General features: G+C 48.0%; 1 protein-coding gene across 2 annotated transcripts; it reads right to left on the reverse strand.

Annotated features, from left to right (window-relative positions):
• MANBAL (mannosidase beta like) lies at nt 1-26,736 on the reverse strand. 2 transcript variants are annotated; one of them, XM_023251260.2, is made up of 3 exons: nt 26,608-26,736; nt 15,961-16,173; nt 1-949 (listed from the first exon to the last, which is right to left on the reverse strand). In XM_023251260.2, the coding sequence occupies exons 2-3, from the start codon at nt 16,108-16,110 to the stop codon at nt 842-844; spliced, it is 258 nt and encodes an 85-aa protein (XP_023107028.2). In that variant the 5' UTR covers nt 16,111-16,173; nt 26,608-26,736; the 3' UTR covers nt 1-841. The 2 variants fall into 2 exon arrangements, with proteins under 2 accessions (XP_023107028.2, XP_006929823.1); XM_006929761.3 differs by lacking the exon at nt 26,608-26,736 and adding an exon at nt 20,772-20,834.

A 26,736-nucleotide genomic window follows, 5' to 3' on the forward strand; every position in this document is an offset into this window, starting at 1 on the left:
TCCAGCGTGGGAGGCAGTTTATTGATGTTTATTTGCCCAGATGACTCTTCCTCACTGTTCTGGGGTTGAAAGAATTAGGGGAAGTGGAGACGTGTCAGATGGAAGCCAAAAGGCACACACTAAATGTACCATGATGGGCTAAAAAGAGGTCGGTCTGAGATTGACAACCACCCCCCCCCCCCCCCCCATTTCAGAGGCTCAGAAAGACTGGGCCCAAGAACATGGGCCAAGTCCCTTCCATTTGCCAGAGAACCAGGCACAACCCTGGCCGGCTTTCCTGCAGGCTCTCACACCAGGCATCTTCGGGCCTGGCTGTTGTGCCTGTGGGACCACCAACATCACAGTGGCCATGGTGTCTTGACCTAAACAAACAGGGAAGGCCTGGCCTGGCTCCTTCTGTACTAGGAGAGACAAAGGTGACTGATGAGCAGACCTGCGGTGCACGAGTAATGGGAGGGGCAGTGCTTGTCAGCGTGAGATCATGACTCTAGAATGTAGTGTAAATCCACAAGGTGGGTAAGTAAAGGCTGGCCACAATGATTAAGCATGGAAGTGTCACTCTGAGCCAGCCCAACTTCTGAACAGGCGGACTTCTTAGACAGCCTCTGCTCGTAGGGGGTTTCAGTCCCCTTGGCTCTAAACTGTCACGGAAGCAGAAGGAAGTGGAACGGCCCAGCTGGGGCCTGGGGACTGCCACGATTGTCCAGATCTCTGTGGTCAGAGAGCGGCCCGGCCACCTCAGCCCTGCCCCTGGGATGAAGGAGGGAACAGGACGTTGAGTCCCGGGAGGGCTGCCCCCTGGGCCCGCGCCCCGCCTGCCTGGCTCCGCAGGCCTCTTCTTCTACCGCTTCTTCTTGGCCTCCTTCTTGGGCCTCTTGCTGGCAGAAAGAGCAGCAGCCTTGGGCTTCCTCGTCACCTCCACACTTCTGGGCTCGGAGGGTTCTGCCTCCTGCATGGCAATAGAAAGGAGAGTCCCGTTTAGACGAGTCAAGCCTGACACCAGCAAAACGAGACTGTGTCTGAAGGGGGCTTCGCAAACTAAAGCACACTGCCACAGAAACACCAGGGACAGGAACCGTCAGCGCCGGGACCCCGGACCGCAGGTCTGCAGGGCTGCCCCTGGGGGAGCAGGGCGGTCCTCAGTGAAGAACAGAGGAAGAGGCCCCAAGGGAGGAGGCAGCCTCTGGAGTCTCAGGAGGCCTGGGTGGCATGGAGGCTCCTCCGCGTACCAGCCAAGTGACCTTGTGAGCAACTCACTTCCCCTTCCTGTGTCTTTGGTTTACCCACCTCTGAGATGGAAATAGTGATGCACGCCCCGGAGGGCTGAGGTGAGGAGGCAAAACGCATGGAAAGCGCCCCGGGGCCGGCTGGCTGCTGGCCCTGTGCTGGTCCCGGGCAGATGGCAGGTGGGGAGCCGGCTGTGGGACAGACCCACTGTGGCTTGCTCTCCTTCCGGCCCTGCTGTTCTCCTTCTCCCGTTCAACCCACAGACTGCCAGGGCCGGGAGGGGTGGAGAGTGCCGGCCGGCAGGTGGGCAACCCCCACACTGTGGTCTGTGGGGCCTGGCAGAGGTGCCCTGTGGGGGAGGGCAGAGGGCAGCCTTAGGGCGGAACTCCAGACTCCCCCTACAACTGGGGCAGCCCTGGTTTGTATCTGTCGGGACTCGTTCCCTGTAAGATCTGGTTTACACAGAGGTCCCGCTGCTAAAAAAAGGTTCAAAACCGCAGATCCAGCCCTGGCCTTCATTGCACAGATGAAGACAGAGGACTCCAGGCGAGGGACTCGGCACAGCCACAGGGACAGCCACAGAAGCCTATGTCCAAGAATCTGGAGTGGATTCAGTCCTGTCAAGTGCTCCCTCCTCCCCTGGGTGATAAGTCACGCTGTGCCTCGGCCAGGCAGGATGCTAGCGAGGCAGGTCCAGCCCAGAGAACGCTGACCACAGCCCCTGGGCCTCCTCCGGCCCACAGGCAGACTTCAGTTGGCCTGCAGTGTTTATTTCTAAGCATTTGAGCCAACTGGTAGACTTCCCATTCAATCTGGACTCCTAGCTTTTCTTGAAAACTTTAAACACCTAGTAACGCTGGCCCCTAATCCCCCGGTGGAAAAAAATGGGCTGGGCAGTGGCTGCCCCTTTATTCAGGTGCCCACGCTCCCCACACCCCCCACGGCCTGCTGTCCCCAGCACTACAGAAAGGAAATGTTTCTCCGTACCTGTGTCCTTTTATCAAAAACGGGAAAATAAAAAGCAGACTAAGAATACTAAGAAGGAGCACACTTCTGGAAGAGAAAAATATTTCCCCGTGTTTAACCGGCCGACTCCCAGCTTCCAGCTTGCTTTGCTCTCTGCCCTTCCCTGGCCCTGCACCTTAAGCCATGTGCTCACAGAAGCCGCGTGACCGTGGCTGGGAGAGGCAGTCCACACCTATGTACTGGCCTACTCCAGAGATCTGTCGGCTCCCTCTCATCAGCCGTCACTGCCTCCTCTCCACCCTGCCAGCCTCCAGCAGAGACACCAGATGTAAAGGCCCAGACCAGCCCCGGGTACCCACGGGTGACCTTCCCAAGATAATGAGGGGGCTGGTCCCTCCCCTGGCCAGGTCTCCGACGGTGGCTCTGGACTTTCCCAGCCTGTCTACTTGTGTGATACTGTTAATGTAACTTGGCCAAAAAAAAAAAAAAAAAAGGAAGAAAGAAAGAAAGAAAAAAAAAGTTAGCCTGTTAGAAAGACAAACAAACAAAACAAAACCTCAGAGGAGCCAGTGTGTCAAGTGCAGGAGTTGCCGGCTGCAGAGCACAGCAGGAAGGCTACTGTTTAAGGCAAACCCCACAAGGCACGATGCCTTTGGAGACCTTGGGAGCTGGAAACCGTCCCCACTGCAGTACCTATGAGGCCAGAGGAAACCAGTCAGTCCCTGAGTGCCCCAGGCAAAGGCCCCATGAGACGATGGCTTATGCACCGGGAACTTGCCAAGCCCGCCAGGATCTCCACAGATGGAGCCCCCCTCCCCCGTCACTCAGAGCTCGAAGCTGGGTGCCTCCTCCACTTTCAGTAGGGCCCAGTTCAGAATCCACAGGGACGGTGACACCCGGCTGCCATCCCCAGTGCTTCCCTCAGACCCTCTCTTAGGCGCCTTATCCTTATCTCTCCTGAGCAGACCTCGCTCCCGATCCAGCTGTCTGTCAGATGACTGGACTGGCACCTTCCAGGCACCTCCAACCCCACTGTCCCAGACCAAGCACGGCCCCTTCTCCAGCAGGCCGGGTCCTCCTCCCCCCCTCGAGGCAGAGCAACTGGAGTCCCAGTAACCCCAGCCCTCTCTCCTCCCAACTGTCCAATCAGTCACCAGGTACCGGTGATTCAACAACCCCTTCCACCTCCTGACTTGGTCACCCTCTCTAGCACCAAAGTCCCTCCTTTGGTCCCTCCACTGCTAACTGACCTCTCTGCTCAGTGCCACAGATCCCCCCACATTAAACCTTCCAGGGGGCTCTCTATCCCCCACGGTCGCATGCCCCACACATGGGATGGCATCTAAGGAGGCCACATCTCCAGCTTCTTCTGGGCTCTTCTCTAGACCCCACACTGGGTCAGGTGTCAGGGCTTCTGCCAGTCACTCTTTTTTTTTTTTTTTTTTTTTAATTTTTTTTTTTTTCAACGTTTATTTATTTTTGGGACAGAGAGAGACAGAGCATGAACGGGGGAGGGGCAGAGAGAGAGGGAGACACAGAATCAGAAGCAGGCTCCAGGCCCCGAGCCATCAGCCCAGAGCCCGACGCGGGGCTCGAACTCACGGACCGCGAGATCGTGACCTGGCTGAAGTCGGACGCTTAACCGACTGCGCCACCCAGACGCCCCTGCCAGTCACTCTTAACAAGAGGAGCGCCCTTCCTGGCCACCCAGCAGAGCCCTCCCTGTGGCCCAGGACAAGAACACACTCCTACTCACCATCCAGCCTTCCTTCCCTGCTCCTCCACCTCCAGCAGCGTCCATCCCTCCCTCCACCCCTACCCCCTCCCACCCCCAGTACCGAGGAACTGTGCATTGCCACTGTTACCTTACCACAGTAACATATTCTCCTGTTTGTCTCCCCTACCAGCTGTGAGCTCCTTGGGACAGCTTCAATTGTGAAAGAAAAGAGAAGAGAAGAGAAGAGAAGAGAAGAGAAGAGAAGAGAAGAGAAGAGAAGAGAAGAGAAGAGAAGAGAAGAGAAGAGAAGAGAAGAGAAGAGAAGAGAAAAGAAAAGGAAAGAAAAAGAAAGAAAGAAAAGAAAAAAGAAAAGAAAAAAGGGAAGGGAAGGGAAGGGAATTCGGGAAGGGAAGGGAAAAGAAAAGAAATGGCAGATCAGGCAAGATCTCCCATAACCATGGGGACTTCACTCTCGTTTATCATCATGAAAACAGAACACACTTAAGGGTGCCTGGTTGGTTCAGTCAGTAGAGCATGTGACTCTTGATCTCGGGGTTGCTGAGTTCAAGCCCCACTTGGGGCATAGAGATAACTTCAGTAAATATTTACAAATATATGTACATAACGTTTAGTGCTGAGTCTCAGTTTTCCCATGGGCACAGAGGACATAAGCAGCTTTGAAACCCAATATACATTCCCAGAAGCATGGCCAGACATAGCCACCAGTAATAATAACAACAACAACAGCCACAACGGCTGCTGATACTACTGTTTACAGGAGGCCGGGCCCTGGGTTATATGGTGTGTACATACCTTATTTTAGCCTCACAAAGTGTCATAACGAGTCCCACTGTACAGATGAAAGAAACACTCAGATCGTGTGACTTGCCCAAGGTGTCACTTGGTGAGCAGCAGTGCCAGCATGTGAAGTGCGGTCTTCAACGGCTCTAGGATATCATCTGTCCCCGGTTTCCTCGGGACCTCAGGGCTGGAGACTGAGAACCAGAGTCAACTGTGAAATCTATTCTCTATTTAGTAGCGGCTGGAACCACAGGTTCCACAGGTGGCCGTGTGGAACGACAAGAATGGCTTGTTCCGGATTCTGTCGACGGGTCACTCGGACCCCTTGTTTGTGACTGAGGTTCCCACAGGAGTCAGGAGGGCGGGTGAGTGCTCCCCGCACCAGGCTCTGTTTCCCACAGCTGAAAGCAGCTCTCTGTGGGCGTATGTACATGTTACCGTCATCGAGTCATCTGGATGCATGATCTGTCTCCTCCTCACCCCAGACCTCCTCCTCTCCTCCCCATCAAAGATTCTGGCATCGTCACCCACCCAGTTACCCAAGCTAGTAACCTCCAAGCCGGTTCTGAGTTCTCGCCGCCCCCTCGTGACCCCCGCATCCCATCGGCCCCAGGTCCTGCCCGCTCTACGTTCTGAGGGTCTCTCGAATCCACCCGGCCCCCCTGGACACACACTGCTGCACCAGGTCACAGCCCGCGGTCTGCCCCCTCACTGTGTCAGCCTCCCACGCGCTCTCCTCGCCACCTACCTCACCGCTTTCAGTCTATTCTAGAACAACAGTCCCAACCGTGTCTGTTTTCCGCTTTAATATGTTTCTGGTTCCCTCTTCGTAGGAGACAAATTCCAAGACCTTCCTTGTGGCCTCCAGGGCCACTCCACTCCAGAGCCGGCCCTGCCCCCCGGCACGCCCCCTCACAGAGCCCACTCCGTCACCCCAGGCTGCCGGCCCGCCAGTATCGCCCACTGCTTTGTTCCCTTTCCTGCTCTGCCTAGGTTCCCCGCACCCCCACCTATCTATCCACACCCAATGGATGCAGGTTCCGTGCCAGGCACCACAGGGTAATGAAGAGAGCACATGCTTAGTGATGCGCACCAAGCGTCCGCTCACTGAGCCCCCATCACCCCAATGAGCCAGCCACTGTGAGCTCATTTGACAAGAAGGGAAACTGAGGCTGAGTCTCGGTGACGGGTCCAATGGAGCACAGCCACCTTCCCCCCAAGCTATAGGGAAGAAAAGGCAGCTCTTATGCACATGATAAGACTCTGGGGTCCTAGCCACAAAGAGCTGTAGCTCCGAATTCTTAGCTAGTAAGGACGACTCTGCATGAATGACTGACTCGTAATTTCTCTTCAAACGCACGTTGCTGGTACAAGCGAGGCAGACTCCGAGTACCACAGCCCCACCTTTAAATCTGGGAACTCCGGGCCTCACCTGAGGCAAGTTTTAAGTCTCCTCAGCGAGCACGCCATGGCCAGCCATGGCCACCACCACCGGGAGGATCAGGAAACCTCCCCCGCCAGGTGGCTCCGGGCTCTGCGGAGGCACCCGTCCTCTGTGGACACAGGCCTCATCAATAATGAAGCACTTCCACAGCTGCTTACGAGGCCAGAAAATTGCTGCTATTCATCAGATTCGAATAATCGAATCTGTGCCACAATGCATCAAATCCCTTCCAGCAGGGAAGGCACTCAGGATTTTATGATTTCCACTATACAGTTCAGTGTGGATTGAGTCCGATAAATCAGGACAGAATGTCATTCCATACGGGCTGAAACCACTCTCCTCTCAAGTGGTCCCGGGAAAGGAAAAAGGCATGGGTCTGCATGCCCTCCTTTTATAGCTCAGGACACAGGCTCAGGGACATGAAGGGCGTGCCCAGTGCCGGATGCTCCTGTTGGTCCTGGTCTCTTGCCCCAGGCCTGGGTGGGGTGCCCCCCCCCCCCGGAAGACCTTGCAGGGGTAGAACTAGCATTGGCCTTGAGGGGGAGAGAGGACTGGCCGAAACAGGGCGTGGGGGAGGCCTTCCGTGGCGGCTCAACAAGGCGCACGAAGACAGAGTGTCCAGGATGCGCCTGGCACGCAAGAACTGTGATTACAGAGAACAGCCTTGGACCTCATTCCAGACACAATTCAGCACGACTGCAGGCCCGTCCCACCGGCTGGGCTGTGGCCCTTTGCGTCCAGCTGTCTCTCCCATGAGACGGCACACATCTCGAGACCATGTTTATACCGTCACCCTGCCCACCACACAGCAATCTCTCCAGAAGGGCTCGTTAAGTAAAAAACACCCTGCTGCCCAATTCAACTGCAAACTGCTCCCAAGCTTAAAAAAAATACAGGGCAGAAGTGCAAAGTTAGTTCTACGAGGCTGTCTCCTAAGGTGTTGAGAGTAGGTATAATATACACTTGCCCAAGTTAATTATTTACTCTGGCAATCCCAGGCAGAATTTTCCAACAGGCTCCTGAACTTCCAGGCCACAGCCAGAGCTGGGAAGCCTCCCTCATTTTTAGGGCTCCAAATCTGCAGAGCTTTCTGGCTGACAGTGAAGTCTACGTGGGCATCACACTGAAAGCCACCACTCTTGCTATCAATTCCGGTGAGTTCTCCACTGGATCACAATGCTGGACATCAGTTGTCTCTGTCTGCCCAACACCCCCTTTTGCAATGGGGCTCTGCCATTTCTCTATCCCATACGGTTCTAGGGGGACTCTCAGTCACGGTGGCCACTCCTGTGGCCAGTTAAATGTGGCCTGGCCAGAAATGGTACCCACTGCCCCTTCCTATCGATGGGGCAAGGAGCAAGCACGTGGCCAAGCCAGAGCCAGGCAGAGGACTTCCATGAGGCCTGGAAAGTGAGCACAGGCAGAGAGATGGCTTCTCTTGCTTATAAACCCTGAGCAGTAAGGATGCAGACTGGGGCTGCTGCAGCCATCTTCCTGACTTGTGACGAGTGCCTAAGAATGAGGCCAACACTCACAGGAAAGCCAGGAGACGGAGACAGAGCCCTGAAGACCTTTTGAGCCTCTGAACCCAGATGTGCCTTGAAATTCCCAGTTCTGAGAACCAATACAATTTCTTTCTGGAAAAACTGCTGGAGCTGTTTCTGACTTTCAACACAGAGTCCCCATTACTGCAGGAAGAGACTGTGGCAATCCACACAAAGACAGCAGAGTCCAAGTTGAAGGTATCGGCTAGGGGCTGGCAGCCGGCTGGGGAGACATGAACCCAACACATGAAGAGATGGGAACAGTCAGCGTTCGAACTAGTAGGAGAGTCTGTGATTCACTGCCAGAGGAACCGTTCCTATCTGCTAGGTGAGTCGCTGAACCAAAAGTCAACACCCACTTGCTTAGGGTTAACTGGATCAACATTCTGTGTAGAAACTGATCCGAAAGAGGCTGGGAGTAAGTTCCAGCAGGCTTTTGGGGGAAGGGGGAGAGGAGCGTGCTGCCTTTATTTCCTCACTCCCTGCTCCTTAAACTCCTGGAATTTGGCTCCCACCTCATCAAACTGAGAACAGCTATAGCCTGTCTTCCCAGAAAATGTGCCTGAGCATAAAGATATCTAGCACATTTTTGTTCACAATTTCAGGGACGCTGTGAACTTCTGAAGCCTATTCAGGGACCCACAGGGACCCAGGAACTCTGTTAAGAACTTTGCTCCACTGAAGCCGAACTCTGGAGGAGAGCAGCCTTTCCTCGGTCGCTCAGGAGTTCTTGTTGTGCGGTCCCCATGGGGACTGGGTTGTACACGTACTCTCCTTGAACCACGGCAGTTTTCAGGGAGACCACAGTCCCCTCTGCCCGCCGCTCTGCCCTGTCTCTCCTGAGACAGCGACAGGAACGGAGACCCCAGCTTTGTCTGCACGGCACCCCTGTCCCTCCTGGGGCGGGACCCTCCCCTCCTGCCACACTGGCCATAGCTGTCCCAAGCTGGGTCAGCCACAGTTCCTTCCCTGGGGATTCTGGAACTGGGACCAAGCAGGAAGGCAGCCTCCAGATGCTGCAGCTGAAAGACATAAACTTTGGAAGCTGTTAGTGGCCATGTTTCATCTCACCACAGGGACAGTGAGCAGAGGAAGCAGGGCCGTGGTAAGACAAATGAAAGACGGGAGATGGACAGGGAGGGGATACAGAGGAGATGCAGATGGTGAGTGACAGAGTCCCTGGTTCTCACCCCTTCCAGAGGCCCAGCTGCACCCCCGCTCTGGGACAGCACCCGCTGTCTTTTCAGTACATCTTTTCAGTATACCCACACTGCACAGAAACCACTTCAAGCAGGTTGGGAATGCCCCAGGTTCAGGCCTTTTCTGAATCTTAATTTCTGTTGAAAAGCTCAGCAACACACTCTCAGCGTTTCAAGTAATAATGCCATATTGATAAAATAATTCCCAGGCCTCTATCCCCAACTTCTCACTGGCTGTTTCTTTCCCACTTGGACGTCTTGCTATTATTTCAATCTTAACACATGTAGAACTGAACACTTCCTACCCTCCCAAAATTGGTTTGTGCTTCAGGGAAATCGTCTAAAGATTGGACCAGTGGCTGCATAATAGAATCACCAGAACACTTCAAGAAAATACTGATCCAGGCTACAGTGAACAACAGAATGAGAATCTCTATGGGGGCAGTCCGGGCCTTTGAAAACTCCCCAGGCAGGCGCAGACAGAAGGAAAGTAGTGGACCAGCCCAAGGACTCCCTAGGCCCTTACTCACAGCAGACATCAATGAGGCTTTACCTGGAGCCCAGAAGCAGCACAGAAGCCTTTCACTATGGCCACCACAAAATCAATCAGAATGGCATGAGAGATGAAATGTACCTGCCAGCCTGGACTAGAGAGAAACGGTGTAAGGATCTACGATCTTATACTTTAGAATCCAACCTACAAGAAAATGCTTGGATTAAGTGTGGCCCAGGCCTCAATCATTCTCACACAAATGTTTATTTTCTCAGGTCTTAGTTTAATGAGGTGTTGACGAGAACAGTTCTCATTTGGCTTAGGACTGGAAGGACTTTAGTTTTGATTTTGCAAATTGGTTCTTACTCCCACTATGAAAAGGAAGGGGGTGGGGTGGGAAGCATTCGTATGTGTTCCTTCTTTCTTCCCTGATTACCCCCAAAAGAGCTTTCAAAATAATCTGCTAAGTACTGAAGTACTGAAGTCATAAACTAGTTGCAAAAAATCGGCTTACTGGAACAACAGGAAAGACATTCTTTCGCTTTTCAAAGGCTTTCCCATCATCTAGAGCCAAAAATATTATCTTCTGACCCAAAAAGCCACTAATAAACCTTGTTTCTATAGGCCAAGCAAGAGGGATGATTTTGCCCGAAGCAAACCGTCAAAAAGAGCGAGATTGTTCTCTGGGTCCTCCCACCCCCACTTCTGCCCTCTCCCACCTCCTGGCACCCTCCACTTCCCTCCTGACCTCAGGCTGCCCGGGGTCCCCACCAGCTATTCTCACTCCACAGGTACCCTTCCTCCCTAAGAGCTCCCTGGCTCCAAGCAAAATCTTCTTTTCTCCATCCCCATCCAAATCCCACATCCCAGCTAGCTGCCAGGCTCAATCCCTGAACACAGGCTCAGCGCCCACCCTCCCTTCATGAGATGGCTTGTGCGCAGAGTGCCGTGTCCCCTTCTATCTATTTAGGAGTGTGGGGAGTCCGAGAAGGCTGCCTGATGGGGGCACCCTGAGGAAAGCTAGCAGCGGAGTCTCTGCATAACTGGGGGCCTGAGGCACCAATAAAAAGTTTAATGACCGGTACTGTTATTTGTTGCTACTGATCCACTGAAAAGCTTTAAAAAGCTAAAACAGTAAGCTTCAGTCATGAAGACAGTTCACTTATGCGAGCCTTACTGCTCTAAACTGCAAGATAAATTAAAATGAGATGTTATGTACTCTATTTATATTTTAAAAGACGAAGCTGTTGTCCCAAATTAACCTCTAAATAGCAGAGTGGGGAAGTAGGCATATTGCTGAGCCCTTTGTCAACTCCCCGTCTCAAAAGACTGCAACCCACTGCACCGCTAAGGACAGCAGAGAGAGGAGGAAAAGGCACCCCTTTTCCCTTGTTTGCTGAACTGATCCAGGCCTCTGTGGCTAGCCTGGAAGGGTTAAGAACATGACAGGAGGTGAGCAGCAGCTCTCCAAAAGGCCACACACCTCTGACTCTACATCTCTGCCTACAAAATAAAAACATTCATCACCTCCCTCCCTTGGGACTCTTAGCATTGGCTTCATCAGTGGCCAATGACAGTAAAAATGTTTGTTATTTATAATCGCCAATAGCATGCCGAGGCTGGGAGGACAGAGCCCCAGAGCACAGGGATTACGCTTTTAGAGTGTGATACAATTGTGGGTGGAAACACTCCAATCGTGACCTCCTTCTCCAAATACCAGAATAAGAAACAGAGATGGACAGAACCATCCGGAGGCCACGGGCCCATGTCCATGTTCACCAAAGTTCTCGATGCCCTCACTGACTATGCCTTCCCCCCGCCTGCCCTTTAAATGCTAAATCCTCGCAGCTGTAGCCTTGGACCTCTCCTCATCTCAGCCCATGTTCTCAGCCCGGAAACTTCGTCCTCGCCCCGACTTCAAGTACATCTCGACTCTCACGTGTTGATGAACACTCAGCCCAGACCCTCCTCCTGCTAGAGACCTTCTGCATACTTGGCAGAGCCACCCGGTATCTTTTCTTTCTTTTTTTATTTTATTTTTTAAGTTTACATCCAAATTAGTTAGCATATAGTGCAACAATGATTTCAGGAGTAGGTTCCTTAATGCCCCTTACTCATTTAGCTCATCCCCCCTCCCACAACCCCTCCAGCAAGTTCTCCATATTTGAGTCTCTTATGTTTTGTCCCCCTCCTGTTGTTATATTATTTTTGCTTCCTTTCCCTTATGTTCATCTGTTTTGTATCTTAAAGTCCTCATATGAATGAAGTCATATGATATTTGTCTTTCTCCGACTAATTTCGCTTAGCATCATAATACCCTCCAGTTCCATCCACGTAGTTGTAAATGGCAAGATTTCATTCTTTTTGATTGCCGAACAATACTCCATTGTATATATATATATATACATGTGTGTATATATATACATGTATATATATATATACAACATCTTTATCCATTCATCCGTCGATGGACATTTGGGCTCTTTCCATACTTTGGCTATTGTTGATAGTGCTGCTATAAACATGGGGGTGCATGTGTCCCTTTGAAACAGCACACCTGTATCCCTTGGATAAATACCTAGTAGTGCAATTGCTGGGTTGTAGAGTAGTTTTACTTTTAATTTCTTGAGGAACCTCCATACTGTTTTCCAGAGTGGCTGCACCAGTTTGCATTCCCACCAGCAATACAAAAGGGTTCCTGTTTCTCTGCATCCTCATCAACATCTGTTGTTGCCTGAGTTGTTAATGTGAGCCATTCTGACAGGTGTCAGGTGGTATCTCATTGTAGTTTTGATTTGTATTTCCCTGATGATGAGTGATGTGGAGCATTTTTTCATGTGTTGGTTGGCCATCTGGATGTCTTCTTTGGAGAAGTGTCTATTCATGTCTTTTGCCCATTTCTTCACTGGATTATTTGTTTTTTGGGTGTTGAGTTGGTAAGTTCGTTATAGACTTTGGATACTAACCCTTTAGCTGAGATGTCGTTTGCAAATATCTTCTCCCATTCCATTGGTTGCCTTTTAGTTTTGCTGACTGTTTCCTTCGCTGTGCAGAAGCTTTTTATTTTGATGAGGTCCCAACAGTTCATTTTCACTTTTGTTTCCCTTGTCTCCGGAGATATGTCAAGTAAGAATTTGCTGCAGCCAAGGTCAAAGAGATTGTTGCCTGCTTTCTCCTCGAGGATTCTGATGGCTCCCTGTCTTACACTTAGGTCTTTCATCCATTTTGAGTTTATTTTTTGTGTATGGTGTAAGAAAGTGGTCCAGGTTCATTCTTCTGCATGTCACTGTCCAGTTTTCCCAGCACCACTTGCTGAAGAGACTGTCTTTATTCCATTGACTATTCTTTCCTGCTTTGTCAAAGATTAGCTGGCCATCTTTTCTTTTTTAATGTTTATTTTTGAGAGAAAGAGAGAGAGAGAGACGGAGAGAGAGAGAGAGACAGAGGCAGAGAGAGAGGGGGACAGAAAATCCGAAGCAGGCTCTGCACTGATAGCAGCGAGCTTGATGTGGGGCTCGAACCCACAAACCGCGAGATTGTGACCCCATCCAAAGTCAGGAGCTCAACCAACTGAGCCACCTAGGTGTCCCCGAACCACCTGGATATCTTAAAGGCACCTGTTTAAAACTGAACTCAGCACGCTCTTTCCCCAGCTACACCCCAAGTGGCTCCTTTGCCAGGGCTCCCCACTGCATCAGTAAACGGCTATGACTCTCCCAGCTACGTGAGCAGGATCTCTGGGACAGAGTCATCTCCAAGAAAAATTGATCTCCAGAATATCTTGTATGTTGTTTAGCAAAAAAAGAAACATGTGAAGCTGTATTTAATAGTATGCTATCTTTTACGTGTCAAAGGGGAGAATATTTATATATATGTACGTATGTACATACACATCACACACACATATATACACATTTGCTTATGTTTCCAAAAAGAAACAAAAGAAGAATAAATCAAAATAATAAAAATGGGGGTGCCCGGGTGGCTCAGTTGGTTAAGTGTCCAACTCTTAATATTGGCTCAGGTGATGATCTTGCAGTCAGATCTAGCCCTACATCAGGCTCCTCACTGAACACAGAGCCTGCTTGGGATTCTCACTCTCTCCCTCTCTCTCTGCCCCTCTCCAACTTGTGTGCACACATGCACACGTGCTCGCTCTCTCAAAATAAATAAATATTTATTAAAAATGCTTATTTATTTATGGGGGGGGGGGGAGGAAGAGAGAGAATCCCAAGAATACTCCATGCTATTGGCATAGAGCCCGATGTAAGGCTCGAACTCAAAAATGGTGAGATGCATGACCTGAGTAAAAATCAAGAGTCGGATGCTTGACTGACTGAGCCACCCAGGCACCCCAATAAACTTTTTTTTTTAATTTAAAAAAATAATAAAAATGGTTACCTATGGAGGGAGGAAGGGAATAGGGTAGATGATATTGATATTAAAGGAGACTTCTGTTTCTGAAGACAATTTTATCTTGTTATCATTTTGATGTGGGAAAATGGTGTACATACACATTTTATATCTTTTAATTAAATCAAAAAGGAAAAACATATAAAAGTTCAAAACAAGCTGAAGCAAATTAAGCTAAATTCATATGACGATGGGAGTATAACTATATGAAAAAAAGAATTACTAAACACAGTACTCTGACCATACATCCCTACTGGGACATATTCTAAGGCCAAATAGACCCTCAGAAAAATCTTAAATTTCATTCTGAGTCTTACTGTTAGTAGTAGAAAACAATGCAGTTTTAAGTTATAATAAATATATTATAAGTGTGCAGAATAGAATCAACATAAAAAAAAAAAACAAAAAAAACCTGCTTTCTTTAGAAAAGCCTACTTGCAAGGTTGGCCCTTGGAGGGCACCAGTGAAATTGGATTTTGGGTGGTTCCTACAATTCCCAGAACTGGTAAGAGTGACTCACTGTACCTAAACCAAACAATATGGTTTATGCTGAATACCTGCTTTCCTGCTGGAAGTCTAGAATTTTGTCCATAAGCAGCTTATGTAACGTACACTCAATATTATTAAGTCCTAGGCAATAAGTCTCTAATGAACTTCCCTGGTAGACAATATTTCACACAACTTGATGAGGCTCCCATTGAGACCATCTGAGCATTAAAAAAACTAAAGGGGCACCTGAGTGGCTCAGTCAGTTAAGTGTCCGACTTTGGCTCAGGTCATGATCTCACAGTTCGTGGGTTCGAGCCCCGCATCGGGACCAGTGCTGACAGCTCAGAGCCTAGAGCCTGGAGCCTGCTTTGGATTCCGTGTCTCCCTCTCTCTCTGACCCTCCCCCACTCATGCTCCGTCTCTTTCTCTCTCAAAAATAAACATTAAAAATTTTTGTAATTAAAAAAACTAAAAATGTGTCAAATGTATAAAAATATATGTTCAAATGATATAAAAATCAAAGTTTCATTGGTCAAGATTGGAGGCTGCTGGAGTCCAAACTTACTGCTCTGAAAATTATAAAGGGAAAGAAGCAATAATTTATCCAGCCTTTACTATGAATAGCATTTCAGAATAACCATACAGGCAATGAAGAAAAGGTCTTCTTCACTGAAGAATTCCAGCTAGTAAAAGCAGAAGGAAATAATGGAACTTAGCAATGATCACCGAGGGATGCTAAAACGACTTAGGTGAAAGACTGGTGGGGATTTTTTAATAGAGGGATCAGCTAACACCACCTGAATCCACTGATCAATCCTAGAAGCTCTAAACGTGTGACAACCAGACACATGTCCATTGATGACATACAACAGGAAGTTCACAGCACCAGCTATGAGGTGTTCTTACCAAATAACCTGATCTGAGCTGACTCAAGCCTCTAGACTGAATTTCCAATTAATAGGAAGTATGGGGAACAGAGAAACATGTTAAATGACACCACACAGAGGCAATCAGCTAAATCCTGGATATGGATATCGTAGATGACAATGACCTGCTTTCTCCAACAGATCAATGTCATAAGAAAACAGAGGGTAGTAGAAGGAGTGTGAATGGCTACAGGATAAAGAGACCTATAGGAAAACGTCAAAACCACAAAAAGCCGATCTGATCATGTCAGTCTCCTACTTAAGACCCTCTGGGCCCTGCCCACTCTTCTGGCTGCACCTCTCATCATGACCCCTCTGTGCTCTGGCCACAGTTACCTTCATTCAGTTACCTGAACTAGAGTCCTTGCAAATGCAATTCCCTCTCCCTGGGGGAGGGGCAACAGGCGGGCCCCTGCCCCAGTAAAATCAGGCCCTTCCCCTTGATACACACCGGCACAAGTGCCCTGGACTTATGGCAACATGCACGCTTGTTCCATATCTGCCCTTCTCTCAAGGATTAGAAGCTCCATGAAGACAGATACTACATCTCGAAGCAGGATGACATGTAGTAGGCACTAAATAAAAACCTGCTTAACACATGAGAACAAAGAAAATACTGGTCACGTGGTTCGAGGCCACTGGGTGGGAATGTGACATCGTCCCAACCGATCTTCTCTGCTGTGCTGTTTTTAGTACCTAGAACCCCGTCTGAGGAGTGGAGGCTCACAGGGAAGAACTCACCACCTCGTGGGACTTGGGAACAGGTACGATGATGGCCAGCACACAGATGAGCTGGAAGATGGCTCCCAAGAAGAGTCCGTACCGTAGCAGGTTCTCCAGGAAAGTAGGCTCGGGCACCTCGGGGGGTGAGAAGTCCAGGTCGGAGGCCATGACCTCAGCCGCCTGCTGCCTTCGGTCGGTCTCCTCTGACTCACCACCGTCCAGAGCCAACTTCTAAACACAAAGGTTAAGTGTCATGTTTCTACAACTGACTTTTAAATAGTTCCACTTGCACAAACACACACAAACTTGCAAGAATACATAAAGCAATTATAGTGAAATGCTAACAATTCTTGAATCTAAGTAGAATACATATGGATAGTCGTTGGACTATTCTTTCAACTTTTTTGTGGGTCTGAAATTTTTCCAAGTTAGAGAAAATAAATAAGTAAATGCAAACACTTCAACACAAATCTCTAATCAACATACATTTGAAGGCCAGCTATGTTTCAGGTTTTGTTCATTCGTTCACTTATTCATCCAATTATCCATTCAACAAACACTTACTGAACGCCAAGTAGTGAACAGAGGGTAAAAGAGACAAATCCCTGCTCTCTTGGGGCCTACATCTCAGGGCACAGGCAGGCGATGCATCCAGGCATGCTACGTTAGCTAGTGACAACTGTTTTGAACAAAACTTGAGGGTACTATTTTAATTTGTACAGGGTGACAGACAGGAAGGGCTCTGAAAGAGACAGGAATCGAGTGGCAGAGACACAAAGTGTAAGCAAACCACTGGAACGCATGACAGAAGCATATCCAGGCAGAGGGAAAGGCAAGTGTCGAGGCCCTGGGGTAGGGAAATGAGTCCAAAATGTCAGAGAAGAATGCTCGGGAAGGAAGAAAGATCAGAGAGGAGTGCAGGCTGACCCACTAGGACCCTGACACTTCCGAACTGACTGAAGCCACTGAAGGGTTCTGAGCAGACAAGTGACATGATCTGACTTACATTTTTATATATATACATATTTTTTAAATTTAAATTTTAGTTAACATACAGTGTAATATTGATTACAGGTGTAGAATTCAGTGATTCATCACTTACATACAACACCCAGTGCTCATCACAAGTGCCCTCCTTAGTACCCACCACCCATCTAGCCCATCTCCCACCCACCTCCCTCCATCAACCCTCCTCGGTTTGTTCTCTATAGTTAAGAGTCTCTTGCAGTTTGTTTTACTCACTCCTTCCCCCCATCTTCCCATATGTTCATCTGTTTGGTTTCTTAAATTCCACATGAGTGAAATCACATGGTATCTTTCTTTGATTGAAAAAGTATGCTATCTTATTTTGCTTAACGTTATACATTCTAGCTCCATCCACGTCATAAATGGCAAGATTTCATTCTTTTTGATGGCTGAGTAATATTCCATTATGTATATACACTACATCTTCTTTATCCACTCATCAGTCGAAGGACACTTGGGCTCTCTCCATAGTTTGGTTATTGTTGATAATGCTACTATAAACATTGAGTTGTGCGTACTCCTTCAAATCTGTATTTTTGTATCCTGTGGGTAAATACCTAATACTGCAATTGCTAGATGGTAGGGCACTTCTATTTTTAGTTTTTTGAGGAACCTCCCCACTCTCCCCTAGAGTGACTTACATTTTATTTTTTATTTTTTTTAACTTTTTAAAAAATGCTTATTTATTGAGAAAGAGAGAGCGGGAGAGGAGCAGAGAGAGAGAAAGAATCCCAAGCAGGCTCCACAGCACAAAGCCAGACATGGGGCTCAAACTCACGAACCGTGAGATCATGACCTGAGCCAAGAGTCAGACGCTTCATCAACTGAGCCACCCAGGCACCCCGAGTGTCTTACATTTTAAGTGGTGGGATGAGGGGGTACAGAGTAGACACAGGAGGCCAGTGAGAAGGCTACTGCCAGTAACCCAAATAAGAGATGCTGGGGACATGAATGACAGGGGGCATGGTGGTGGCCAGTGGTGACAGGCCCAGCCTCAGCCAGCTTCTGCTTTCAGCAGGGACCCCACTCCTAATACTCTGGTCAAGCCGAAAGAACCGCCTGTAGTTCTCCAAGAGCCCGGGCTCTTTCAAAATCCTGGGCCTCTTGGGGCACCTGGGTGGCTCAGTCAGTTAAGCGTCCGACTTCAGCTCAGGTCATGATCTCACAGTCCACGAGTTCGAGCCCCACGTAAGGCTCTGTGCTGATACCTCAGAGCCTGGAGCCTGCTTTGGATTCTGTGTCTCCCTCCCTCTCTGCCCCTCCCCTGCTCATGCTCTGTCTCTCTCTGTCTCAAAAACAAAAATAAAAACAAAATCCTGGGCCTCTGCCCAGGCTGCACACTCTGCCAAGAGTGCCCTTTTCTGTTCTGACTGCATGGTGAAGCCCCCACTGTACCTCCAAGGCTGAGCTCAAGGGTCACCTCTCCAGCATGCCCTCCTTATTGCCATCCATCCTCTTACCCTGGTATGACTGAACTGTTTCCCCTCGACCACGGCACCTAACAGCGTCTTCCTCCTGCCCACCCCAATGAGAAAGGGGCAAACTTACTTTGGAACCAGGCCCACCTGACTCCAAAGTCCTCTGTATTTTCAGAGATCTGTGCCACAATGCAACTTCATGCTAAAATTGAGCTGTCCAATATGGTGGTCATGAGCCACATGTGGTTACTGAGAGCTGAAACAGAGCCGATCCAAACTGAGAGGGCTGTTAAATATACACTCCATTTAGGAGCTAGCAGGAACAGAAAAATGTAAAATATCTCATTAACGAGATTTTTATATTGATTACATGTTGAAATGATATACTGGATTAAGTTGTATTATTTTCACCTGACCTTGAAAAAGAACAAAATTGGAGGATTTACTTTCTGAGTTTAAAACTTACCAGACAGCCACAGTAAGCAAAACAGGCACTGGGATAAGGATAGAGACTAACGGAATAGGCAGCTGAGAAATACATCCTCACGTGTAGTCAGCTGATTTTCAAACAAGGGCGCCAACACCACTCAATGGGGAAGAACAGTCTTTTCCACACATGGTGCTGGGAAAACTGCATAGCAACATGCAAAATAATGAGGCTAGACTCTTATACCATACACAAACACGAACTAAAAAATGAGTCAAAGATATGGGGCACCTGGGTGGCTCAGTGAGTTAAGCGTCCAATTCTTCATTTCGGCTCATGTCATAGTCTCACAGTTTGTAGGATTGAGCCCCTCATCAGGCTTTGTGCTGACAGCATGGAGCCTGCTTGGGATTCTCTCTCTCCCCACCTCTCTCTGCCCCCGCTCTGCTCACGCTCTCTTCCTCTCTCAAAACAAATAAATGCACTTAAAAAAAAAAAAAGAATCAAAGATCTAAACTTGAGAGCCAAAACTATGAAACTCACACAAGAAAACGTAGGGGAAAATCTTCATGAAACTGGACTTGGCAATGATTTTTTTGATGTGACACCCAAAGCACAGGCAACAAAATAAAAAATAAATTGGACTTCATCAGAATTTAAAAATTGGTGCATCAAAGAACACGATCAAAATACAAACTAGAGTGAAATTATACTAGAGTGAAAATAGAAACTAGAAAACAGTTTGGCTGCTTCTCAAAAAGTTAAACCTAGAACCACCACATGAAGGGGTGCCTAGGTGGCTCAATCAGTTAAGCATCCAACTCTTGATTTCTGCTCAAGTCATGACCTCACAGTTCATGGGTTCAAGCCCCATGTCAGGCTCTGTGCTGACACTCGGAGCCTGCTTGGGACTCTCTCTCTCCCTCTCTCTCTGTCCCTCCCCTGCTCACGTGGGCTCGCTCCTGCACACTCGCTCGCGCTCTCCCCCAAAATAAATAAACTCAAAAAAAAAAAAAAAAAAAAAGAATTACCATATGATCCAGCAACTGCACTCCCAGGTATATGCCCAAATAACTGAAAGCAGGAGCCCAAACTGATACTTGTACACCAGTGTTCACAGCTGCATTCACAACAGCCAGAAGATGGAAACAACCAAGAGCCTATCAACAGATGAATGGATAAACAAAACGAGGTACATACATACAAAGGAACACTATTCAACTACTAAAGGGACTGAAATTCTGATACACGCTATAACATGGATGAAGCTTGGAAACATGATGCATGATACTAAGTGAAACAAGCCAGACACAAAAGGACAAATGTTGTATGATTCTACTCCTAAAAGGTACCTAGAATAGGCAAATTCTAGAGACAGACACAAATTCTAGAGGCAAAGCCTAGAGACAGAAACTAGACTATAGGTTAGCAGGAGCTGGGGGAGGAGGAATGGGGAGTTATTGTTTAATGGATAGAGTTTCGGTTTGGGATGATGAAAAAGTTCTGGAAATAGTGATGATGGTTAGACACCACTGTGAATGCTACTGAACTGTATAGTTAAAAATGGTTAAAATGAGGGGCGTTGGGTGGCTCAGTTGGTTAAGTGTCCGACTTCTGCTAAGGTCATGATCTCACAGTTCACAAGTTCGAGCCCCGCGTCGGGCTCTGTGCTGACAGCTCAGAGCCTGGAGCCTGCTTTGGATTCTGTGTCTCCCTCCCTCCCTGCCCCTCCCCTGCTCATGCCGTCTCTCCTCTCTCCCTCTCTCTCTCTCTCTCTCTCTCTCTCTCTCTCTCTCTCACACACACACACACACACACACACACACACACAAATAAGCATTAAAAAAAACCTGTTTAACAAAAAATAATTTAAAATGGTTAAAATGAAAGAAAAAAGGTTAAAACGGTAAATTTTATGTTATATATATATATGTTACCACAATAAAAAAATTTTTTACCTTTTTCTTTTTACTTTTTTAAGTAGGCTTCACACCCAGCAGGGAGCCTGGCATGGGCTTGAACTCATGACCTTGAGATGAAAACCTGAACGGAAATCAAGAGTCAAGACTTGGACACTTTAGGGGACTAAGCCACCCAGGTGCCCTGTTTTTACTGTTTAAATGTAGCTACTAGAAAATGTAAAATGACCCAAAGTGGCCCGCACTGTGTTCCTGTGGCATAGCTCCGGGCTAAAGAAAACGTTCTGCTCCGGGCTGAAGAAAAGGTTCTAAGACCTTCCTCCACTTTGGCTCTGCAGCATCACTGCTTTGCACGACTGTCCCAATGCCAGGGAGTGACTAAAGGATGACAAAACCACCTTCTCAGTAAACAGAGTGGGACCTATGCAAATTCACACTGTCCTGGACACACAGGAAGGTCACGTGCCTGAGCCAACAGGGTGGCCACTCTCCCATCACTTCTGCTCTCTTTGGGAGCTGCCTTCAAAGCCCAAGGCCCCTCTTTAAAAAAAAAAAAAAAAAAAAAAAAAAATCCTCAGAGCTGGCAGATCTTCCTCCTCCCAGGAAGGATTTGACTTCTGGAAAGAACCCAACCTCATCTGGATCCAAGTGTGGTGAATCAGGTGGGGCCTCGAGCTCAGGAATACCATTTTTGGTCAAATACAAGGTATGCCGCTCAGACACCAGGCAGCTTGTTTGGGGTGGCTCATGAACTGGCCCCGAAGTGAATTCCAGGGTGGCCACGAGAACAGCTTCTCTGGAGGAAACACGCGGCTCTGCCAGGGCACCACCACGTGAACACCAAGGTGTAAGAAAAAGCTCACATTCCTTCACAGTGGCAGCTCATAAAGTACACATTTTTAAAAATGCCCTTGGTCCCAAAGCTGTAACAAGCCTATTGAACTTATCGATACTTAGATGAACTCTGCTGAACAGCAACACTGTTAATGAATATTTGGAATATCATAAAAAGATGGGGCCTGGGGGTGGAGGCAAAAAGCCAGACTCTATCAGCAATTAGCTACACTTTGGGCCCATCTCTTGACCTCCTGGGGACTCAATGTTCTCAGGAGCCAAATGACAATCATCTCTATTCTGAGCTATAATGCATTTAGGATTCTTTTTTTTTTTTAATGGCAGTAAGACAACCTATAACAAGAGCCATAAAAGTGATTATATCCTTTGACTGAATAACTCACTTCCTAGAATTTACAGCAAGGAAACAATTCAAACCAAGAAAAAAGGCTTCAGGTACAAAAAAGTTCGTGGCAATGCTATTCATTATGCTGCAAAACAGGAAGCAACCAAAATGTCCAACAGTAAAGCAGTTAACCCAATTATGGCGCATCCCGGCACAGCCCCCCTTCACTACAATGGCCAATATAAACAACACGTATCAGGCCAGCATAAAGTCTTTGAGAATAACATGAGCTGAAAAAAGAAAACAATTATATAAACCCTGCGGCCGTGACCACGTATAAAGTGATTTCACCGGCCAGAGATCAGAAGAGACTAGGAAAATGTAAATCGCTGCTGTTCAAGTGAGGACTCCTATACTGGACAGCACAGGTGTCACGGGAGGGTGGCTGTAACAGGGTCCTGGGAAACGTCAAACGCTCTACACATATAGTGTATGCTTTAGAACGCTTCCCTAGCTTTCTCTGCACCCCTGTGCTTGACCTCCCGGCCTTCCTGCCAGTACCCTGGGTCTTCCTTTCCTGAGTACAGAAGTCCCATGAGTCCTACTCATCCTTCACATCTCAAGCGGGAGGCGGCTGCCCTCAGGCTGCCTGGTGCCCAGTGGTTCCCCGGGCCACTGTTGCGGTAGCAGCAACAGCAAGGAGCGAATCACTTGCCGGATACGCACGACACTTCCCAGTCAGTATCTCATTCGCTTCCCAACCAGTGGGGAGGTGGGTATTACTGCTGATGAGGATGAGGAAACTGAGGCTTCAAGAGGTTACATGGCCTGCCCAGGGATTACTTGGTGGATGAGTGGTAAAGTCAGGGTTCAAACTGGCTGGCTCCTCCAGAGCCTGAGCTTTCCCCACCAGGTCGACGGCTTTCCAGCTGCAGGCTGTGACCCATTAGGTGAGCTATGGAAACCACTTAGGGGGCTGTATCCAGCACGTTTTCCCTTTCCCTTCATTAGCTAGCACTTTAATTAAATAAATAACAACACAAAATACCGTAATAGTAAGGATCAATATTGTATCCTGAAGCTTTATTTCAGTTGTAGCCATTTACATCCAAGTATGTGTGCTCTAGGCCAAAATTCAAAACCTATTGCTTGTTATCTGAGAAGTAAGGAGTCTGGAGTCTTAATGTTTTTCACTTGCTCACTATAAGGCCCTGGTCCGGACCTGACTCAAATATTTGGTAAATGACGATGCCTATGCCTGTCTCCCACCATGAAAGCAAGAGCAGATGCCTCAACCAAATGCCTCATTGAACAATGAGAAGTAGGAGTTGAGAAGCCTGGGGCCTGCTTAGGCTTTCCCAGTGAGTCAGGGCAGAGCTGACTATCCTCCGGTGTGACTCTAGCCAGAGTCACTTTAAGAGCAGAGGTTTTCACACGTTGTGGAAATCTCTTACCCCTACCAGAATTTAATAAAAACTACTTACTCATCTATTACCAAACATGGCAAATAATTTCATAAGCTACTAGAACCCTTGAGGCTCATCCCTGAATGCCAGACTCTAGTGGTCTCAGATAGTCGTTCATTGGATACATATTTATTCAGCGCCTATTATGTGTCGATATTATTCTGACTCCTGCCAGGGAGTTTTCATCCAAATGAAATTTCATCCAATCACACACACATGTAATACAATGCCAAAGGTATTAGGAGAAAATATAGAGGGAGTGCTATTTTATATGAGGCGGTGAGGGAAGGACCTCTCTGAGAAGGTGACATTTCAGCAGAGGCAAAAAAAAAAAAAAAAAAAAAAAAAAAAGCACAGGAATGAGTCATTTAAATGTCTGCTGGACTACCCCAGGTCAGAGGAACAGAGAGGATAAGGTCCTGAGTCAGGAATGAACTTGATGATCCAGGAGAACAGTAGAGTGAGCAAGCTGTGTAGGGCTAGCAGGCCATTATAAGACCTTTGGCTTCTCCCCTTAATAAAAGAGGAGCCACTCGAAGCTACTTAGCAAAGAAGATGATATGGTCTGACTTATTTTAAAATGGTCCCTCTGGCTGCTGTGTTGAGAACAACAGACTGCAGAGGGGTAAGAGTGGAAAAGAAACATGGAGACCACTTAGGAGGCTGCTGTAACAGTCAAAAAGACCTGCTTGCACCCGGTTGTAAAGTGGAGATGGTAAATTCTGGGGTTATGGACATATTTTGAAGAGAGAGCTACTGGCATTGCTGAGGTGAAATCTGAAAGAAGTTAAAAATAATCCCTGAAGGTGAAGCTATTCTGTATGATACTGTAATGGTGAATATAAGGATTTGTCAACATGCATAGAACTTTATAGCACAATGAGTAAACTTTAATGGATGCAAATGTTTCAAAAAAATCATTTAGGAGGTCAAGGTATCCCAGTAGGGAACACAAAATGTGACATTCTGAATTGAAATGTTTTACGAATGTATGGAGCACCTGGGTGGCTCAGTCAGTTAAGCATCTGACTTCGGCTCAGGTCATGATCTTGCAGTTGGTGAGTTTGAGCCCCGCGTCGGGCTCTGTGCTGACAGCTTGGAGCCTGGAGCCTGCTTTGGATTCTGTGTCTCCCTCTCTCTCTGCTCCTCCCCTGCTCGCATTCTGTCTCTCTCTCAAAAAAAAAAAAAAAAAAAAAAAATATATATATATATATTAAAAAATATTAAAAAAAAAGAAATGTTTGACAACTGTATTAAACAACGTCACTGAAAGGGCAGGGGGAATCAGGTATTGACCTCAGTAACTTTGGAAATGAGTGGAGTCTGTGGGACTAAAGATAAAAGGAATTGCACTTGCACAACTCTAGTTGATAACATTATTTCCCAAAGGGGATAGAGGTTAACAATTCTGAAACCATTACATATGTATACTGAAACTGAATTGGGTAAATGGATGGTAGATGGTGGGAGCTAAGATTAGTCACAGATAAGCCAGAGGAGGAGGCTAGAATGATCCACGTGGAATGGATGAGAGTTGCAGACATCAGTATGAACCCGTATTTAGCTTAATATAGATACAGGTGACTCCACAGAGAAATATTTATAGATATGCGTGTATATATACAAGTTAGTACACACACATCTTTCTCTTGCACTGAAGGCCTGGAAACATGGGCATAATGATCACAACTAGCACCGGGGTCTTGGCATTTAATACTTTCTCCAATAAAAGGAACCAAGCTCCTTGGAGAAATGGTTGATTCTGGGACTGAGGTATGAAATGTACAAGATGAACCTGGAACAGAAGGTGTTCACAAAACAAAACAAAAAACACATGTGCCGGGGTACATCAAAGGGATAAAGGAGTGCCCAACCGCCGAAGCTGGGACAATCTGAGCAATAAAATAGAGCAGCACTGGATTGTAATCCAAAGTATGAAAATAAATATGAGACCACACTGATATAAACTGAATAAGTTAATAAATAGGGCAGAGTTGACAAATTTCCTATGGAGAATTCCAAATAATTTACGTAGATTCATCTGACTTTAAGCGTGAAGCATGATTCCACACTCAAGTATGGGTTCCATGTAATGACTTTCTTCCAAGAGTACAATATGGAAGAGGGAAGGAAGGGGAGTAATTTTACTGGAAAAACCTGACTGCCTCAAGCTAGTGATCCAGGTTAACACCAACAGTGACCATTTATATTGATAGTACGTACCCTTGATATGATGTCATGAGAATGGCCCTTTACCTCTGTGGTTTTCCTCCCCAAACCCCGTAACTTCAATTTAGTCATGAGAAAAACATCAGACAAACCTCAGCTGAGGATCACTGTACAAAATATCTGACCAGTAATACTCAAAACTGTCAAGCTGAGGAGGAAGTCTGGGAAACTATCACAGCCAAGAGGAGACAAGCAGACGTGACTACTAAACATAATAGAGTATCCTGGATAGGATCCAGAAAAAGGACATTAGGCGGAAACTGAGCAACTGTGAATAAAGCATGGACTTTAGTTAACACTAACTTATCAATATCGGTTCATTATGACACATGCACTACCCTAAGGTAAGATCTTAAGAACAGGGGCAATTCTCAGGGCGCCTCCCTGGCTCAGTCGGAAGAGCAGGGGCTCTTGATCTCGCGGTGGTGAGCTCCAGCCCCAGGTTGGGTGTAGAGATTATTTAAAATAAATAAATAAAATTTTAAAAGAATTCACCCAACAAACACGCACTGTGCACCTACTAAGCGCTCTGCACTCGCCATCTCATTTAATTCTCAGATCAAGCTATGCGCCCATTTTACAGAGGAGGAAACTGAGGACCAGAGGGGCAACACACAGCAATATGGGGCCCACTCAGCAGTCGAATTCTGGCCGGACTGATTCCGGCGCCCGAGCGCCTCCCATGCTCCACGGATGGAAGGAAAGGCCAAGTCCCGGCAGCGAGCGCTGGGGTCGGGCCCGGGCTCGGAACAACGCTCGGGGCGGCAGAGGCGAGGCCGTCCATCTCCCAGGGACTCAAACTCCCCTCTGCAAGCAACTTCCTGAGGGGCGCCCCGGGAAGTTATTCTCGCCGAGCGTTCCTGGGACCGGCGGAGCAGCGCCGCCGCCGGGAGCAGCAGGGCCGCGGGCGCCGGAGTCCAACCCCCTCAACGTTCCCGCCACCCCGGCGGCTCCGCCCCGCCCCGAAGCCCGAGCCCGGCCGCCGCGCCGCCGCACTTACCTCCCGCGCCGCCGGGCCGCTCCCCCGGAAGTGGTTCCCCGCGGCGGATCCCGGAAGTGACGCGTGGAGCAACCGGCGGGCTCCGCTCCGCCCGCGCTGCTGGGGTTCCGGTCTTTGTCCCCACTTTGG

The sequence above is a fragment of the Felis catus genome, chromosome A3, assembly GCF_018350175.1.
Source record: "Felis catus isolate Fca126 chromosome A3, F.catus_Fca126_mat1.0, whole genome shotgun sequence".
Lineage (NCBI taxonomy): Eukaryota > Metazoa > Chordata > Mammalia > Carnivora > Felidae > Felis > Felis catus.